At 47.9% G+C, this 16571-nt stretch overlaps 1 protein-coding gene and 1 non-coding gene across 5 annotated transcripts in view; one reads left to right on the top strand and one right to left on the bottom strand.

Annotated features, from left to right (window-relative positions):
* Window positions 1-16571, top strand: part of Suv3 (Suv3 RNA helicase) — an 84746-nt gene that overhangs the window by 46505 nt on the left and 21670 nt on the right. For all 4 annotated transcript variants that reach the window (XM_089578270.1, XM_089578269.1, XM_089578271.1 and 1 more), the window contains one exon: window positions 15554-15763. In XM_089578270.1, coding sequence (XP_089434396.1) covers window positions 15554-15763 — 210 coding nt within the window. The remainder of the gene's footprint in view (window positions 1-15553; window positions 15764-16571) is intronic.
* Window positions 5972-6045, bottom strand: TRNAT-AGU (transfer RNA threonine (anticodon AGU)). The gene has a single exon. It is a non-coding gene; the product is annotated as a tRNA-Thr (tRNA).

Genomic DNA, 16571 nt, shown 5'->3' with positions numbered 1-16571 from the left:
GAAGCATCAGGACCGCTAGCAAACTGAAAAATCGATCCTTGGCAGTTACATTCAGAAGAACTTGTGGCCTTGAACAAGAGGATTTCAATACCATGGGCAGCAGAAGGAAAGTTCAGAAGATTGTGGGAGTAAATGGCATGCGTTGTTTTTTTTTTGTTTTTTTTTTGCAAGTAATGAGACAACTGCCGATGGAAGGAAAGTACTTTCGAGATTTACATGACTCACACGCCATTCAACAACCTGCATCATCACTGATGTGTTAGACAGTGGTATCCACTAGGCACCATGTTGTACTGCAAGCAGCATATGGAGTAAGCAGGCATTCGTGCGTGTATGCTGATAATGGTGTGTGTATTTCAGCACTGTTTTTGACTAGCCAGGTGTTCAGTAGCAGATATTGCTTAGATAGTAGAGAGCATGCTGTGTACGCCATTACACACAACAGTGTGGCATTGTTCTTAAAGGGATACTGAAGCAAAATCTGAAAATTGAACAAAAATGCTGAAAATAGATTCTCGGGATGTGATTACACCGAAATCTAGTCGTCACTGCGCATATTTTTCAGCGGATGGTTTTATTTTCGATGTTTCATGAGCGGGCGCCAAGCCCTCCCGGCCAGCGAGAGGGGAAGAGCATGACGTCATGGCACCCTCCCGCGGCGACAAGTATGGCGGCGCCCTTCGATGCATGAAACCTCGCTGCATGAAACCTCGCTTCGGACTGGTTGCGTCGTTGTTACTGGATTCTTCAGCGTGTTCACTGGCCGTAAATGGGCCACCGGTCTTTCGCTTCGTCTCCTGTCGCTGATAAGAAAACTTACGAGTAATAAATTTTCTTTATTTTTCATTTAGAGTGACGATTCTGCCCCCTTTAGGCTAAGAGGGGTGTCGGTTTGTTGACAACAATGCTTCCCCTCCTAACCACCAGATGGCGCCACTAGTCTGAACATCGTCGCGCTTCTGTTTTAAAAGTGAGAATGTTAGAAATGGTGTAAGGTCCGGAAAAAGTAGCTGCATTTAGCAGACGTAAGCGTGCATACGGTTATGGTATGTAGACAGCATCGATTAACATTTTGACATATCTGTGTACGCCGTGAGCAGACGACAGACATGGAAAAGCAGCGAGTAGCAATGGCAATTGTGCTTCTGCGGGAACGGTGGGTGCGCGGGTGTAATGACGTCTGGTCGCAGCTTCCACAGGTGGCCGCCAGGTGCAACGACATGGCAATAAATCGCGAAAAAAAGCATGTTATCCGCCTTTTTCGCTAAAATGCTTGTCATATTTATCAATTTTAGCAGTCAGGCTCTTGTTTACATGCAAAAGAGCAGCTCCAAAAGTTTGGTTCAGTATCCCTTTAATTAGCTATGAAGATAGCTGGTAAATTTGTTTTGTTCTTAGCAAGAGTGCTTTTGGGCTTTCACACTATAAGTTCCTGGAGCGGAGCTGGCAATTTATTATGAATTAAAAAATAATCAGTGATTTTCCAAATTCACACGCCGATTGATCAGCGCATAGTGGTGGTTTTCTCTAAAAAATGTATACATCACGACTATGGTGATGTTGTAGTGAGCGATATTGAGCCCGGCACTGCTGTTTGCTGCAAGCACGATGTCATATTCCAGTGGGGGGACAGTTGTGCAGTCCCTTGCGCAGCCGGACTGAAAGGGAGGGTGAATGATGCATATGCACCGCTGTTGCTGGGTGTGTCCCGTGAGCTTGCCGACGAGTCATGCTGCCATTGCCGGTGTTGAGCAGCCACAGGGCACCTTTGTTGGGTTTGAAGCAGTGGTCACTTGTAGAAGTCATGCCGGGCCCACGATGTGCTTGCAGTAACAGCAGTGAAAGGCAGTTAAGCTTGGTAATACTTTATGTATTTGTGAGCGTAGTCCCAACCTGTTTAGTGTATGAGTTGAAGGGGGAAAAGAGGAGGAGCGTCATTTGTTAATAGCTCAAAAATTCTTGCGGTGGAATACATACTTAACCCCAGTAAATACCATTTCTTAGTCTCTTTAACAGGCTCTGCATAGCTGCGCAGTACCAGCGCACATGCTGTTGCAAAGCTATGAGGCTGTCTGGGTTCTGCTCGTTTTACTCAGCACAGTGGTTTCTATGCAGGCCATTATGCATTGGATATCCTCATGAACAGATCGGCATGGAAACTCATCTGTTCATGAGTCACTCCTATTATATTACCGTATTTACTCGCATAATGATCGCACTCGCGTAATGATCGCACCCCGAACTTGCCATTGCAATTTGTCTTGCACCAAGTCTAGCCAACGATGATCGTGCTTGCTGTCTGTCTGACAGATGGCACGTGCAGATGACCATCTTGCTTGGTCAGCATTGCAGTGGCAGCCGTCTGCTGGTTGACCTGCAGTCACGCGGGCAGTCTAAACGCGGTTATGCTTAACCGCGGATACCAAACGTAACTGCGGTTATCTCGAATCATGGTTTGCTGTTGTCACAAGGCTCGCCACCGTTCAGGGTTGCAGTGCAACGTACGAAGTGATGCGGTGATCCTGAGCAAAGCGACATTTGCGAATGTCTTGCAGCACAGTTGGCGCAGTGTCGAGAGTGCCTTCCGACGGCGCAGTCCAGTTGCCGCACTGCCTCCACAGCCGAATACATCGCACAGTAAGCCCTGGGATAAGGGATTGTCAAAAATGAATCCTCCTTGGGGATCGCTGACCTGTACCGAGTTGCTGATAGGAGTAATAACTGCGATACAAGCTAAGTTTATGTCCGCAGCCACATAGCAGCTGCCGCCGTTGCAGCGCGACTGACCCGATCTGCTTGCATGCCGGCTGCACTGCTAAGACGTCGCTGAAATCGATCGTATATATTTCTTTTAATATGAAACAATGAGGTTGTCAGTACGGTAGCACCATAAGTTGATCATTTAGTATAGCGTTGGTCAATTTAAAAGCGCCGTCCGCTGTGGCTTCTATATGAAACAAGTTAAACCTAGCGATTACTAGGGAGGAGCACACTAGAGTGCCGTCGTCCGCCGCGCTCGCAGGTGGCACCATTGCGTTAAGCGTGCGGAATTCGGTGCTCTGAGCGTTGCGAACGCGTCACCCAAGTACATCAACGATGCGGCAGGGACCGGACATTTTTCGGCGTAGTGGCGGTAAGATGCGTAGCTTGAGCGCTGCGGGACGTTGCTGTTGTACGCTGTTGCTGTGCCATCGGACGAGATCGAAGGCTGCATAAAAGCATCGCTCAGCACTGTATACGCTCTGTTGCTCTTGGAACGTGATTTAGTGTGAAGAAAGTATGTTCTTGAAGCGGGCCAGCTCGTGCGCTTTTCGCACTCTACCTTCTCGGTTAACGATGTAAACGGAGGTCGCCAAGCTCGCATTCGCGATAACCGCATTTAGCGGCGTAATGCGTAACAGCAGGTAGTGCGCCCGTGTGATATGTCCAGACTGGGTTTGCGAAGTTCCCAGCTTCTAGGCGTCGCCATTCAATTGCCTCCCTATTGTTTAGACTTTTATCCAGTGGTGGCACCAGTCTCCTCTGTAACCTATAATTTTCAACAATCTCCGTATAACTTTGCAGACGCCCGTACATGTTCTGGCAGTCAGGCGGCTCCACAGCTAGCCGGAAGTAGAGAGCTCGGGCTAACTTGTGGGCCGCGTCATTGCCAGGAACGGACGCATGTGCGGGAGTCCAAATTAGGCTAATTTTTCTGTTTAGCCATCTACTGGCCAGAATCCTGGCCACTTCCAGTGAGGTCCTACCCTTTCCAAAATTATAGATGGCCGCTTTGCTATCGCTTCAGACAGATAACAAAGAAAACGATAAGTGCAAGCATTGTGGGGCGAGAGGGACCCTCGACCACATAATCTGGGAATGCGCTAGCTCCCCAGGGGCTAAAGCAAATATAAATTGTAGAGAAACCTGGGAAGCCCTGCTGCGGAGCAAGGCCCCTGCTCCACAGCAACAAGCCATCTGCCTGGCGGAAGAAGCCGCAAGGAGTCAAGACCTCTTTGCCTGCTTCTAATCGCGGAGGTCCCGGCCCCCGTCACTGCATGCCGGGGACGGGGAGTAGGGGGCCTCCTTATCTGGCGGAAAATAAAGTTCATATCATGATCATCGCGTCCGTGTGACAAGGGTAGTCTGACCTGCAACTTGTTTGCGTTCTCGGGGATCAAAAATTTTTTGTAGAAAGTTCAGCCCGCGTAATGATCGCACCCCTAAATTTGCATCAATTTTTTGGAAAAAAAAACTTTCAAACTGTGAATGTTGGTAGCATATCTGTATGCAAGGTTGAGGCCGTCAAAACCAAGCTGCAGCCTTGTGAGGAGAAGCACGAGTAAGGGCAGCATGAAGCTGCTGTCCTCATTTAATTTGCCAGCACCGCAGCCTTTTTGCAGCTTGTTCTAGAAATGACCAGAATGCATCTAGGATACCTTAACTTTTTTTCATTTTGGATGAGGGCCTCGTGTGGGATTTCCACATTGTGTGTTGTTTGAACCTTGCATCTTCCGACTTTTTTCTGCACTCATGAGAGCGGGAGTCTTGGGCATCTGTTCTGCTCAAGATTAACTTTTTTGTTTCATTGTGGTCCTGCCAACATTATTCCAACTGCCGCTTTAGCTTTGCCACCTGTTCATCTTCTTCATGAAGTTCTGCCATAATCTACATAAGCAGTGTTACATTGCACTAAAAAAACGACACATAAGAGAAGAACGCAAGCACAAGATGAGTGCAAACTCAGAGCGCAAAAGGACGAACGGTGCTCAATAGGAGTATCGCCAAGAAGGCTGACAACGAGAATCAAGAAAGATGCATTTTGGACGAGGTGAACAGCCTGTCGAAGATCGTTTCCAAGCCAACTTGAGCTAGAACAACTCAAGATGAGGGAAAGGTGCTGGACTTTTTTTAGAAATAATGACGCGCGATTTATGCAGGCAGATAAAGACAGAGGGTTTGTGATTGTGTTGGAGGGTATGTTCAGTGATAAGGCAGGCCAGGCAATTCGTAAGAACTTTGAACAAGTTAAAAAGGAAGTAACGAGAGTGAAAAGCAAGGCTATGAAGATGTGCACTGAATTAGGCCTGGAGCACGTAGCAAAAGCGATTAACAAATGCAAAGGGAACTCGTTACAAGTATTTTTCACAGCAAAGACTCACAAAGTAGATATTCCGTTCAGGACTGTAGTGAACGAGAAAGGTTCTTTGCAAAACCAGGTCAGCTTATATCTGCTAAAGTATTTGCAAAAGCTTAACATACATGATGCGTTCGCTACCAGAAATTCGGAGGATGTAGCAGTCTACCTGGAACAGCAGGATAATATGGGGTACATGTTTTGTGTAGATGTAGAGCACCTTTTTTACTCGGTCCTGCATGCTGAGCTGCTGGCGTCAGTTAAAACATGCACTGAGAGAAATAGAGGAGTGTCCCTTCAGAACTCAGCAGGGGTGACGGCAGACAGTTTTATCACCATGCTGGAATTTTACCTGAACAGCACCTTTACAACTTATGACAACAGGTTTTACTTGCAACGACGTGGTATATGTATCGACTCATGTGTGGGTCAAATGTTTAGGGGAATCCCCCAAGGTGGAGTAGATTTGTAATAAGGGAGTAATTACTCATTGGCATCCACCCGAGCGCAGCCATACGGCTACGAAGGACAGCTATACAGCTTTCTCATAAACTTCGTAGTTAGAGAAAAATTCGTCCTGGTCCGGGGTTCGAACCCAGGACCACCGCTACACCGGAGCAGTCGCTCTACCAATTGAGCTAACCAGGACGGCAAGCTTATGGTAGGGCGAGATCGAATTGATCAATAACTCGAAGTGGGAACAGTGTTGGTCAAATGTTTAGAGGAATCCCCCAAGGTGGAGTAGATTTGTAATAAGGGAGTAATTACTCATTGGTATCCACCCGAGCGCAGCCATACAGCTACAAAGGAAAGCTAAACAGCTTTCTCAGAAACTTCGTAGTTAAAGAAAAATTCGTCCTGGTCCGGGGTTCGAACCCAGGACCACCGCTACACTGGAGCAGTCGCTCTACCAATTGAGCTAACCAGGACGGCAAGCTTGTAGCCGTATGGCTGCGCTCGGGTGGATGCCAATGAGTAATTACTCCCTTATTACAAATCTACTCCACCTTGGGGGATTCCCCTAAACATTTGACCAACACTGTTCCCACTTCAAGTTATTGATCAATTCGATCTCGCCCTACCATAAGCTTGCCGTCCTGGTTAGCTCAATTGGTAGAGCAACTGCTCCGGTGTAGCGGTGGTCCTGGGTTCGAACCCCGGACCAGGACGAATTTTTCTTTAACTACGAAGTTTCTGAGAAAGCTGTATAGCTTTCCTTTGTAGCCGTATGGCTGCGCTCGGGTGGATGCCAATAGGGAGTTTTAGAATAGGGGGCCCCAACGCTTGGGGGCCCCAAGGAAATAGCGGGCCCCAGCGCTACGTACGGGTGCGTCGGTGAGTTTTAGAATAGGGGTTTCCCTTACGCAGCGGAGCCAGGCTTGCGTTTATCGACTGCAGCGCCACTACGGCAAACCAAAAAGATACTCTTAAAAAAGATTTTCAAATATGCGTTCATTTCATCGTCAGAAACTGTTATTATTGTAGACATACGATTTAAAAGTAAAAATTATAAGTGTGTGTTTTTGCTGAGTCGAGAAACTCCATTCGAAAGTCCCACCAAGTCATCTCTACGGCAACCAAATGATGCGTACTCGCTTAGCCCAGCAGCTTTGTAAACACAGAAGCAATCTGAAAATACAGGGCATTTCATCGCTAAAATTTTGTGGTGAGGGCATCATCAGACAAAGCGATAGCTTCATGTGCCTTTTGTTTGCCGTGAACTTAATACACAGAGTAGCGGCAACAACGAATCTGTGGTGAAGCGGGAGGCCCCGCTTCGACGGGCGCCGCCATGTTGCCTGAACGTAGAGCGGCGTTGGGGTACACTCTAGTTGGGGCTCACGCCCATTTGAACCTCGCGCGCTCTCTGACGTCAAACGACGCATACTCGCTAAGCCTAGCAGCAATGTAAACACAGAAACAATCTGAAAATCTGGGGTGTTTTATCGCTAAAACTTTGTGGTGAGGGCATCATCAGACAAAGCGATAGCTTCGTGTGTCTTTCGTTTGCCGTGAACGTGGGGCACAGCGCAGCGACAACAACGAATCGGTGGTGCAGTGAGAGGCTCCGCTTCGACGGGCGCCGCCATGTTGCCTGAACGTAGAGCAGCGTTGGGGCGCACGCTATTTTGGCGAAATAGCGTTCGCCGCTAACGTTAACCCAAGACGCAGGGCGGGGCTTGCGTTCTGCGCATGCGCACTTCGACGCCCCAAACTTCTTGGGGCCCCCAAAGCTTGGGGCCCCCTATTCTAAAACTCCCTAATGAGTAATTACTCCCTTATTACGACTCATGTGTGGCACCTGTGTTGTGTAATACATTTTATACATTGACCAATCCCTGACGACGGCTTTAGAAGGCTTGGACGTTTTAAAAGTATTCAGATATGTAGATGACTTTTTAATTCGGTTAGCAAGGAAGAATGATGTGCAGTATCAAGACTTGACGAATGATATTTTAGATCAATTTAGAAGACTTGGTGAGGGCTTGACCTTTACAGACGAAGTCCCTGCTGTGAACACTTTACAGTAGTTGGACATGGAACTGATCCTCTCCGATTTTCACCTATGTTGGATGTTCCACCCCAGGGTAGCAAAGGATTTACTGCCATTTGATTCAGCTCACTCGAAAACTGTCAAGAGAGGCATAGCTGCCCTTTGTCTGGAGCTGGCGCTCATGAGGTTGTGCAAGCATAGAATGAGTGAGAGCTTTGAAAACCAGATTTCAAGATTGAACGCTGCAGGCTACCCCTGTGCGATCAGGATGGCGGTAAGTGAATTCCTGCTCCAGAAGTTGAAGGGAAAGGCGCACAAAAGGGCTACAGACAATGCTACGAAACCTGTTGTGATGCCTTACGTACACAAGATCGTGCACAGCCTGAAGAAAGTGGCCATCAGGTACGAAGTACCGATGGTATTTTCAGCGCCAAAGAGGCTAGGCCAGCTGTGCTCACACACGGCAAAGCGTAAAGAGAGGAAAAGTGGTTGTGGAAAAAGGCACCTGAAGCCCTTTGTAAAATGCACAACAGGAGTGGTTTACAAAATACCTCTGACATGTGGAAAGGCCTATATTGGCCTGACAGGGCGCTGCGTAAATGATCGCGCAGGTGAGCGTGAGCGTTCATTAGGAGATAAGGATGGAAGGACAAATTTGTCTGAACATTGCAGAGATGCAAATGGCTACCATGTCTTCATGAGACAAAGATTCTTGGCAGGGGCAGTAGTGTCATTGCATAAGAAATTTTGGAGGCATTTCTGATAAAGAGCGATAGCAGTTGTGTAAGTGATGCGTCAGTAGGCTTGTACAATAAGGAGTTGACATTTTTGAGCTCTGTCTCTTAGGGTATGATGAGTGTACATGTGTTTCAGGGCATGTCGTGAATGTACCTTGCGCACATGTGCGGGTTTTTTCTATATTTAGGGGCTCTGCCCTGAATAAATCAGTTAATAGTTTGCACTCGTCCTGTGCTTGTGTTCTTCTCTTACGTGTCGTTGTTTTAGCGCAATGTAACATGGCTTATGTAGACAATCACCAACTAGCTCGACAACAGCTCTTGTTCTGCCATAATGTGTTTATGGTTAGCAACCCTCCTGATGAGCTTGTTGTGGTGCTTGTGTTGGCTGCTGTAATGAGCGGGCCAAGAATGAATCCACCTAGGCCTCATGGCCATCACAGCTGCTTCTAGCAGTGGCATACACTGCCTCCTTTGGTTCGGGTGGCATTGTTGAGTTTCTGGGCTATGCAGATTGGCTGAAGATTATGTTTTCAGCAATGTTACAATTTTTGGAACACGTGTAGGGTGCTTCACAGCTGCAGTAGCGGCTTTGTATCATAAAATTTGTATCATAAAATGGAGCATGCAAGTTAACACTTTGTGGGACGGCTTATATCTTTTGCAAGGTTGATAAAAAAATCTTGCATTGCACGAGCTGATGAGGAGCACAGAAACGGTTCTCGTCAAATTTCACAATTTTAGTACAAATAGTTAAGTGGAAAAAAGTGGAAAATATTTGTCCCTTTGGCGCTAAATGGGGATAAAGAAAATGGGATGTATTTGTCCTATTGATCTACATGGGTTTTCTCACAGAGTTTGTTTTTCTAACCACTTCATGAACATTTTTGTACTTGTTTGCTTGTTTTGAACTTGTTTGCACTACTTCTGCAATCTTGGAACACCAACGGCGTCTATGCCTTTTTTAGACATTCACAGGGTTGTGTTCTTTGCCATAGAGCTGAACTTCACCCGAGACGCCAACTATTTTTGGCCATTTTTTTTTTTTACCCTGCATGTTCATTCGGAGGGGCTTCTTGCTGCTGGCGGTTCTGAATGTTTGGCTATTGATGATTTGGCGCCCAAGAACAAACTCGACATATGATGTTTGAGAATTAGCACTCAATATTCAGTCATTAAATGTCCAACCATTTTCAGCATGGTAAAAAAAAGTGCTTTCCTCTTATTAGTTATCGCAAATCTTTGGAACAAGTATTTTCATTTTGTTTTTTTTTGGCCAGATCAGATATAGCCAAAAACTTGCAACGCACGCGAAAAAAATAACGGAAGTTTCAAGGTCTCGACTCACTGCCTCATCTAGCGGACGCGGCTGAAACCATTTTTAAAGAAATAAATGAAATCTTAATGTAGGCGGGCGCACAGCATAAGTGGAACTGCTGCGTCCCACTGTTTCTTACGAGCCTTTTAGTGTGGGGAACTAATTGGGATGCATGCCTCTCATTGTCCCACAGAGGGTTAGCGAAGCATTCTCTCTCGATACGTTTGGCACTGGCTTAACCCACACACAACCCTGTCTTCTGTGTCGGGCATTCTAGAAGAAATGGCAGTAAAACAGATATAACTGTTTCATGCTATCTTTCTTGATCATCTATGCTTATTTTACCTTTATTCATGATCAACTGTCGCCTCTTTTCCACCTTTCGCTACGTCAGGAGAAAAATTCTGGGCACACGGACCATGTACGTTTTCTTTGCTTTGAAGTGGGTACTGCACACCCTGTGTTGGCACAAATTTGAGACCCTGGTAAAAATTTCGAGCATTATTGCTTTGACATAGTGAACATGAACAGGTTGACTGTATTGTACTGCTTGCACTTCTGGAGCTCTATCCTTACATTATGGGACTGCAGTAAAGGTCATTATGGGGATTAATGTTATGCATTACAGGTACACGGTTTCATCAGGATGACACAAATTAACTTATTGAGCTTTTTTTTTTTCCAGTAACACTACATATGCTGTGGCATTTACAACTGTTACGTGCAGCTGAATAGCTGCAGTGAAATTGGCCTTGTTCATGTGCCAGCTAACATCTTCACGAAAAACGAAGGCGAGGTTGCAGTGGACACATCGCGTAAGAAACAGTACAAGTCAGATATGGCTTGTTGCACTGGCACACCGTTCCCACCTTGCAAAGAACCGCACATAGGTATACAACACTGAAGCTTATAATCAAATGCAGCAATGAAGGAAAAGAGTATCCAGCAAAAGAACTCAAGTGGTGGCTGAGGCACTCCCAGGAGAGCATAGATAGGTGAGGCAGTGCAGAGATAACATGGAAATTTAAGACATGCCTGTGTACTGGTTTCACAGTCTCAGATAAGAAAGCACTGCGATACACCTAAGTTACTGGGGAAAAGGTTGCATACATGTAACAGGCTCGCTTATCTGTCGTAGCTTTTCCTCTCTGGAGTCCGAAGCCTTTGTCTCTTGGGCTGTGTAGCACCCATAAATACAACAAGTAAATCTGCCCATTGCTTGCTGGCTTCACACGCAAACATAAGGAACTGCAGTCCGGTGACCCTCAAGGCCAAACGTGTGTGGAGGCAGCTGAAGAACTACAAGTACCAGAATGCACGGCACCAACAGTGCCATAGTGAAACCAGCCAGTGGCATCAGTCTGTTGATTGCTTCTTTCGCAAATGAGTTTCTTTCGAAATGAGCCAAAGTTTGTAATCCATACAAACCATGGCACTGTCCAAACTGTTAATAGGCTACACTTGTTAGAGCAGTTCTACACCACGATATTGTCACGTTGTAGTGACGGCAGTCCAGCTCTTTATTTGGGCTGACTTGCGCCCGCAAAAGAACTGAATCACTCGGTGGCGACGTAAGCAACAAGCGTGCTCGTCAATCGTCGAACTACGAATGCCCGCTGCTAGCGGCATCGTTCAATTTAAAGCCACCGAAGAAACTTGGAGATAACAGGTCGAGATCATCTAGAGTAATCTGGAAACACGTAGATGCAGCTGTTCATGGCTGTGAACAATCGAGATTAGACCGGTCGCTTCTCGCGTCACGAACAAAAATGATAACACCCCTTTTCTGCAGCTTTGCGCGAATTAACAGACGCTACAATGATACGCGGCATTACCCCCCTCCCAAAGAAGCATCGTCTCGATGCTTTAAAATGAAAATAAGCACAAGAAATGCAAACTTTGAGTCCTTTAGCGTTCATAATATGGCTTCAGGCGTACGACATGTACGATTTCCGGGCGTGTGTGGCGTCGCTGAGATGCTGTTGTGCCGTCGGGGATGACTTCATAGTCGAGGTCACCGATGCGACGGAGAACCCTGTATGGGCCAAAGTAGCGTCGCAGCAACTTTTCACTCAATCCACGGTGGCGAACTGGCGTCCATATCCAAACACGATCACCTGGTTTGTAATGCGTGTCTCGTCGGCGCAGATTGTAGCGTCGGGCGTCGGTGTGCTGCTGGTCTTGAATGCGAAGCCGCGCAAGTCTTCGGGCTTCCTGGAAACGTGCGGGAGCATTGCGTCGAGTGTTGTCGTGGGCTTCCTGCCGTATACCAGCTGGAATGGGGTAAACCTGGTTGTCTCCTGGACGGCAGTATTATAAGCGAAGATCACATAGGGCAGAATGGAGTCCCACGTCTTGTGTTCGACGTCGACGTACATGGAGAGCATGTCTGCGATGGTCTTGTTCAGACGCCCTGTGAGTCCGTTGGTTTGTGGATGATAGGCAGTTGTCCTCCGATGGCTTGTCTCGCTGTAGTTTAAAATGGCTTGCGTCAGCTCCGCTGTAAATGCCGTTCCTCTGTCTGTGATGAGCACTTCAGGGGCGCCGTGTCGCAGGATAATTTGTTCGACAAAAAATTTTGCAACTTCTGTTGCGGTACCACTAGGCAACACTTTTGCTTCGGCGTAGCGGGTCATGTAGTCGGTGGCCACGATGATCCTCTTATTACCTGATGATGAAGACGGAAAAGGGCCGAGGAGGTCCATCCCCATTTGCTGAAAGGGCTTAGTTGGCGGTGGTATGGGGTTCAGGAGTCCGGCTGGTCTAGTCGGAGGCGTTTTGTGTCGCTGACACTCACGGCACGTTTTCACGTAATGGGAAACGTCGGTAGCTAGCCGCGGCCAATAGTACTTCTCCTGGATGCGGTGCAACGTGCGAGCAATCCCGAGATGCCCTGCAGTCGGCTCATCATGACATGCCTGCATAATTTCTTGCCTGAGATTTTTGGGCACGACAAGAAGATGCACTGTCCTGTTGGGCACGAAGTTCTTCGGGAGGACATTATTGTGAAGGACGAAGGACGACAGTTGGCGCTTGAACCCCCGGGGAGGCGATGCGGTCTTGCCTTTCAAATAATCAACTAGGCTTTGCAACTCAGGATCCGAGCGCTGCTGCTGCGCGAAACTGCTGGCGCTTACCGGTCCTAAGAAAGCGTCGTCGTCTTCCTCTTCCGGTGCTGCGTCTGCGGGGGCTCGCGATTAGCATTCTGCATCGGAATGCTTGCGGCCAGATTTGTAGACTACAGTTATGTCGAATTCTTGAAGACGCAGGCTCCAACGAGCAAGGCGGCCGGAGGGATCTTTCAAATTGGCCAGCCAGCACAAAGCATGGTGATCGCTCACAACCTTGAATGGTCGTCTGTATAGGTAGGGGCGAAATTTGGACGTGGCCCAAATAATGGCGAGACATTCTTTCTCGGTCGTCGAATAGTTGGCTTCGGCTTTCGACAGTGAACGGCTGGCGTACGCGATAACTTTCTCCAGTCTGCCATTTTTCTGAACGAGGACCGCTCCTAAGCCCACACTGCTTGCATCGGTATGAACTTCGGTTTCGGCGTTTTCATCAAAGTGCCCGAGCACAGGAGGAGACTGTAAGCGGCGCTTCAGTTCGTTGAAAGCTCCCTCCTGCAGCCTCTCCCATTTAAAAGGCACGTCAGCCTTGGTAAGGTGGGTCAAAGGTTCAGCGATGCGCGAAAAGTTCTTGACGAATCGCCGTTAATAAGCGCACAATCCAAGGAAGCTGCGTATAGCTTTCTTGTCATTAGGCTGTGGAAACTCTGCGATCGCAGCCGTCTTCTGGGGGTCTGGCGAACTCCATCCTTGCTTACGACGTGACCAAGGAACAGCAGCTCCTCGTAGGCGAAGTGGCACTTCTCTGGTTTCAGGGTCAGGCCTGAAGACTTGATCGTTTCGAGCACTATCCGAAGCCTTCTGAGGTGGTCTTCAAAGCTTGAGGAGAAGACAACGTCATCTAAGTAGACTAGGCAAATCTGCTACTTCAAGCCTGCGAGCACCGTATCCATTACTCGCTGGAACGTCGCTGGGGCAGAGCAGAGGCCGAATGGCATCACCTTGAACTCGAAGAGTCCGTCTGGCGTGATGAATGCAGTCTTTTCGCGATCTCTTTCGTCGACTTCAGTTTGCCAGTAGCCGCTCTTCAGGTCCATCGATGAGAAGTACTTAGCGTTGCACAGCCAGTCCAATGTATCGTCGATGCGGGGGAGGTGGTAGACATCCTTCTTCGTAATGCTGTTGAAGCGACGGTTATCCAGGCAACAGGGGCTCCTTGTTGCCTGGATAACGTCGTCGCGAAGCATTTCCTCAACTTGCTTGCGGATAGCTTGGCGTTCTAGCGGCGATACGCGGTAGGGGCTCTGTCGCAGTGGTCGGGCGTGTTCGTCTGTGACAATGCGGTGCTTGGCAAGCCTCGTTCGTCGCACATTCGATGCTGATGAGAAGCAATCGCTGTACTTTTGAAGAAGACTGCATATTTGGTCTTGTCTGCTCCATGGTAATGCTGGGTTGATATCAAACGTTGGTCAGATGGTTCTACGGGTTGGTCGGGTAGGGCAAATATGTCTCTGAGCAGCTCGTCGAGAAAGGCAATCATCGTACCTTTGTTTAGATGCCGGTATTCTTCGGTGAAGTTGGTTAAAGACAGTTGTTAAATCGTTAAATCGTCCCAGTTGTTAAAGAGAGCCACACGGTCGAACTGTTTCCAGCCATTCTTCGGGGTCGGCGCCAGGCGACGCGTCGAATGTTGGTGGCACTCGGGGCTGCTGAAAAATGATTGGAGTCGTCGTCTGGGGCAAGCTCATGCTGGACGTTGCTGCTGGCTTTCGCTTCCGGGTAGGGTCCGGCAGAATCCCGAACTCAGGTGCGTCGCCTTGCAGACGTCGGCTTGCGCGGTGGACTGGACTCAGGTCCTGCGGTGAATGACTCAGAGGGCTGGCGTCACGGCTTGTAGGGGGTGTCCGGTACATGGAAGGCTACCCAGCACCTCCACCAGATGTCACGTTGTAGTGACGGCAGTCCAGCGGTCAGGAAGACACCAGAAAGACTTGCAAACGAAGCTCTTTATTTGGGCTGACTTGCGCCCGCAAAAGAACTGAATCACTCGGTGGCGACGTAAGCAACAAGCGTGCTCGTCAATCGTCGAACTACGAATGCCCGCTGCTAGCGGCATCGTTCAATTTAAAGCCGGCAAGGAAACTTGGAGATAACAGGTCGAGATCATCTAGAGTAATCTGGAAACACGTAGATGCAGCTGTTCATGGCTGTGAACAATTGAGATTAGACCGGTCGCTTCTCGCGTCACGAACAGAAATGATAACACCCCTTTTCTGCAGCTTTGCGCGAACTAACAGACGCTACAATGATACGCGGGAATATAATGAAAAATTTAACAAATAGATTAGTCAGTACCAGCATGTAAACTTGGATTTAACTCTGGATGTGCTGCAGTTTTGTTCAGAAAACTTTATTTCTACACTTGTTTTCAAGCACCGTTTATTAAAGTAATGCTTAAAAATGGTTGTGCTGTGAATACAGCACAAGGTGGAAATTTCGTGGGAGGTGGAAATGCAGGCGGAAATTTCGACCGCCTGGGTTTCTTTAACATGCACTGACATCGCACCTGTACACGGGCCTTTAGAATTTCACCTCCATCGAAATTTGACCGCCTGGGCCGGGATTGAACCCACGTCTTTCAGGTCAGCAGCCGAGCGCCATAACCACTCAGCCACTGCGTTGGCTCAAGAATGTGGTCTTCAGAAGCATTTGTGCTGTCACTGCAAAACACAGAATGCAACTTGGAAAGTGCGCACAGTGTATCACCCTCTTCCCTCGAGAAGTAACATGTGTTTCCCCTCTTTTTCCTGTCCATCGCAGGCTCTGCAGATTGCAGGCCGAGCAGGCCGTTTTGGAAGCCGCTTTGAGGTTGGCCGAGTCACCACGATGAAGTCGCAAGACCTTCCTGCACTTAAGCAGATTTTGGCAGCACCGGTGGAGCAGATTGAAGCGGCAGGCCTGCACCCAACAGCTGAGCAAATTGAGCTCTTTGCTTACCACCTGCCCCATGCTACGCTGGCCAACCTGGTGGTACGTTCACCCTGCCTTGAATGTGTATTGGTGAGCGCTAGCAAAATATGGAGAGAGGGGCAAACACACTCCGTATTTTGCTAGCGCCCAGCAATACCCTCAAGGATGTATTTCCAACTAGCCCCAGTAGTAGCTCTTTTTGCATATCCGCGTGTGGTGGAAAATGTGTCAAGCATTTTTTATTTGTTTTCAGACGGTTAGAGTATTTAGGCCTGAAAACATGGTTTAAACACATTTAGTTCTATTTTCGTTATGTGCTGGGAAACCTCCAAAGCACAGAGGAAAATTAGAGCTTTCGTCACTTAAATACCTGCTAATTAGGGGTGTGCAAATTAGTGCAAAACTATCGGAAAATTGACTATCGATAGTATCGATAGTTTTTTTTGAAACTATCGATAGTAGAATCGATAGTATTACTATCGATAGTAGAATTGATAGTATTTATTGATAGTACTACTAGCGATAGTACCGCTATCAATACAGTCAAACCCGAATATAACGAACTCAGATAGAGCGAATTATTCCTTATAACGAACACTCGAAGTTGTGATATCGTTATCCATATGAAATGTATTTTTTATAACGAATTACACATTGGATACAGCGAACTCTCAGCGCGCGCGATCGCTCACCAAACGCCCGCCAACGCGCCTTTGTGCCCGCATCCAGTATCTCTAGGCAGCCATTTCCGTGCCGCAATCGGTGCCGCAATCGGTGCCGCGATCGCCGCTATCGCGTGCAGTCGGTCGTCAAAGGACCGCCAACGCGGTACTGCGCCGGTTCCATGTCGCGACGCCCCGCTGCCTGC

The sequence above is a fragment of the Amblyomma mixtum genome, chromosome 3 (assembly GCF_055824585.1).
Source record: "Amblyomma mixtum isolate Tamu chromosome 3, ASM5582458v1, whole genome shotgun sequence".
Taxonomy (NCBI): domain Eukaryota; kingdom Metazoa; phylum Arthropoda; class Arachnida; order Ixodida; family Ixodidae; genus Amblyomma; species Amblyomma mixtum.
This window is presented reverse-complemented; position numbering and strand designations above follow the sequence as displayed.